The sequence below is a fragment of the Nematolebias whitei genome, chromosome 5, assembly GCF_014905685.2.
Source record: "Nematolebias whitei isolate Nwh7 chromosome 5, NemWhi1, whole genome shotgun sequence".
In the NCBI taxonomy this organism is placed as follows: domain Eukaryota; kingdom Metazoa; phylum Chordata; class Actinopteri; order Cyprinodontiformes; family Rivulidae; genus Nematolebias; species Nematolebias whitei.
Genome location: NC_056502.1, coordinates 13,277,120 through 13,280,709, shown reverse-complemented (window position 1 = coordinate 13,280,709; position 3,590 = coordinate 13,277,120). Strand labels below are relative to the sequence as shown.

The 3,590-nt window shown below is 37.6% G+C and overlaps 1 protein-coding gene across 1 annotated transcript in view; it reads left to right on the top strand.

The window, feature by feature from the left end:
* Nucleotides 1–428: 428 nt before the first annotated feature.
* Nucleotides 429–3,590, top strand: part of arhgef1b (Rho guanine nucleotide exchange factor (GEF) 1b) — a 28,003-nt gene continuing 24,841 nt past the window's right edge. The window contains exons 1-2 of the mRNA XM_037676860.1: nucleotides 429–509; nucleotides 609–728. Coding sequence (XP_037532788.1) covers nucleotides 459–509; nucleotides 609–728 — 171 coding nt within the window. The 5' untranslated portion in view covers nucleotides 429–458. The remainder of the gene's footprint in view (nucleotides 510–608; nucleotides 729–3,590) is intronic.

Below are 3,590 nucleotides of genomic sequence, written 5' to 3'. Positions count from 1 at the left end.
TACCTCCTCTGTCCAGTGTTCTCAGTACAGTGTAGCTTTTGATGTGCGTTTTTCTGCTTATTTGGGTGTTTCCCTGGCGGCAGCTCTGGCTCTGTGGCCTTCAGAGGATTCAATTCAAAGGCTGTGCAATGTTTGTGTGTTTTAGGCAAGAGGAAGCCATTACATTTACATTTCTCCGTCTACACAATATAAACTAGGAGCAGTTTGAAATACAGGTATATTTGGTTTACAACAAATAAGGCACATCAGGTTTGGGTTAGAATGTGGGACAATGTCTTTAATCTGCGCTATAGTCTGCCGTATTGTCCGCCTCTGCTCTGCGGGAACTCTGTAGGTTCCAAAGATGGCTGCCAGTTCAAAGTAAAGCACAATGAAGTAACAGATTGTCTTCTCCCCACCCCTCGTTCTTTGTCTTTTTTTAGCAGGTTCTGTTTGGAGCTCAGTTCTCTGACCCAGCCATGAGCATCATCGGGGCTGAAGATGAGGATTTTGAGAATGAAATAAATGACGTGAGTGAAGAAAAAGATTGTAAGAGTTGACATCATATGCTGGTTGCCATCTTTAAGTTTCTTTTCTTTCTCATTTTTTTTTTCTTCCTCCTTTATCAGTCACAGGGGACTGAAAGTCAGTTTCCGTACTTCAACAGCATCGAGCAGCTGAAGACTCATCCGACTCACCTGCTGGTCTTCATGCAACATGTCATTCTTCAGTTTGATCCTGCTCCCCTGGTGAGAATTACCATTTTAACATGCAGTGTTGAGTTTCATCACTCCTCCTTTTTTTTTCTTTAAGCTGAGAAATTTATGAAGGAGCTGTGTTGTATGGCTAATATTTAGATATTGTAAACAATAAAAGTGTATCATATTATTTGTATGTAGGTTTGTTGTTGGTCTGTTAAGGAATTGTAAATAAACAGGGACAAATGTGTTTATAAAACTTTTTTTCATACAAACTTGCTTTTTTCAGAATAAAGTTTTTTATTAGATTGCCTAAATCATCTTGTAAGATTATTACAAGATACTTGTAGTTATAATATTTAAAACTTTTAAGAAAAGTCTGTCTTTTTCTCCAGTAATAATTTATATCTTTGCTTATGCATAGTTTGGTGGTAGGTTCACGTTTGTATTTATTTACATACTTTATTTGCATTAAACCTTTAGCATACTTCATTGACTCTGTTCAAACCCTGTAAACTGTGCTGCAAAATGGCTATTTTAAATTAATAATTCAATCATATATTTAAAAACTTGGATGATTCTGAAACAGGTGAGTAGATCTGAGTTGCCTACACATCTGAGCAGTGAGCTGCTGATAAGTTTCATGGATTGTTCTCTTTCTAATGCCAGAGGAATAAAAACCTGCAGATGGAAAGGGTTAGTTCAACAGGCTTGTTGTTTCTGAAACCCTGTTTGACTGAATTAATGTTTTAGAGAACATTATTGCAGTGGCTTCAAGTCGTAAGTTCTCATTGTTGGGTTTGACTGTTTATAGATTTATAATAAAATATTGGGTAGTACACAATGTGGAGATTGTAACATTCAAAATGGTGTAATTTCCATTGCAGGGCTCCAGAATCAAGTTATAACATTCAACTTACAAAGACATAAAGATGAGATTAAATGGCTTTATGTTCTTGTATATAGTGATAAAATGACATTAGAAATAAAGAGTCGAGCTTTTGCAGCAACCACTGTGAAGCACTAAGTTTCTGTCAAATGAAATTATTAATTTAAATGTGTTAAATGTAAGGACTTACTGTTAGAGTGTAAAATTTTGCATCCATGTTAAAAAAAAGTTGCGCTGAACCATGTTAAGAGGTCATGAAATTTTTAATCGTGACTGCGTGTGGTTGATCAGTGTTTGTGTCCCTGACAGTTCCCAAATAAAGCATACCTGTCCTTTCCCCTTTCCTCTGCATGCAGGCACTGACTTTTCCAGGTACTGTTGCACGTTTCCCTGCCTTTCCTCCTCTCTTACCCCAATATTTATCACACCAGTACTGTTGCATTTTGCTAAATGCCAGAATTGTACAATGTTTTGTTTTACATGAGTATGTGTTATAGCCTTTGTAGTTGCCTGCTTTTGTTTTATTGTATGTGTACCCATCAAAATCCCTTTTGATGATATTCTGATTGAACCTAATTGAAATGTTATTTGTGTTGTGTGATACTGTAGCTAAAGTGTTAAACTGCCTGTAGAAGTGATTTCAGACTTAAGTGCATTTACCGTATTTTTCCACCGTACTCTTTGCACCGCCCTATAAGTCGCATCAGTCCAAATATGTCTAATAAAGTGGAATAATCCATAAATACTTCGCTTCGCCGTGTACATCGCATCTATCATTCATCACCGCTGCTGCGTCGCGTTTGTTACGCGTCACCGCTGACAACCTGGAAATGTGGGCCAGTGTTGAGCCAAAAATCGATTGGCTGGCAAATGGCGGCTGCAGGAGCATGCACAGGAGGACTTTAACAAGAATTCAACAACATTAGCACTTAAAAACAATTGTTTGTTTGCTCGAAATTATAGTAAAAGTGTGTCAGTCTAACTTTTTCTTAATAAATGCACTTTGACGGTCAAATCAGCTGCATTTTCAAAAGCCAATACCCGGAAACATGAACACGCAGAGGGCGACTCACTGTGCATTTCTTCAAAGTTTAACAAGATAACCACCTAAGAACAATTATTTGTTTGCTCTACTTTATAGTAAAGGTGTGTCTCAGTTGAACTTTTACTTAATAAATGCACTTCAATTGTCAAATCAGCTTTATTTTGCCGGGGCGGCGCAGCGAAATGAAGCTCATTTGACAGTTGCTCCAGGCAGATGATGGTGGTAGGTTATGGCATGCTGATTGTGTCATTAATAGCCACTTTTAACTATTACATGATACAACGGCATGCCTTACTACTCGACTGCCATCTAGTGGCTGAAAATGGTACTTTTCAATATTTTCAGTCAGCGTGAATGAAAATGGTCATATCTCAGCCAAAAATTGGATTATAAATATAGAAAAAAATTAGGGATGCATGATATATTGTGGGGAGTGGTGGTGCAGAGGTTAGCGAAGGTGGGCCTGTGATCGGAAGATTGCCAGTTCAAGCCCCGGTACCGACAACATCAAAAATGTGGGTGGGATAGGTGAAGCACCCACACCTGCCCCCACCCTCATTCACCCCACTCTGGGCCCATGGGCAGGGCCCTTAACCCCATCTGCTCCCTAAACAGGTCTCTCTTGAAAATGAGTTCTCGTGACTCAATGAGACTACCTGTATAAATAAAGCGTAAATGAAAAAAAAATCTATATATATTTGGCCAATATGCCGATATGTTAAAACTTATTTGGCCAATAACCAATACCAATACCGATGTATATATATATTTTTTTCCCTAGACCTACTTACAGAGACTACATAGATTTCTCTGCCGTGAAATTAAAATTCTACATTATTCTTTATGGTCTTTGTCAGTTTGGCCTGCTACCAAATGCAGATACCAAAAAGGGGGCTGAAAATGATGCAACACTATATAAATAGATAACACACATATATATATATATATATATATATATATATATATATATATATATATA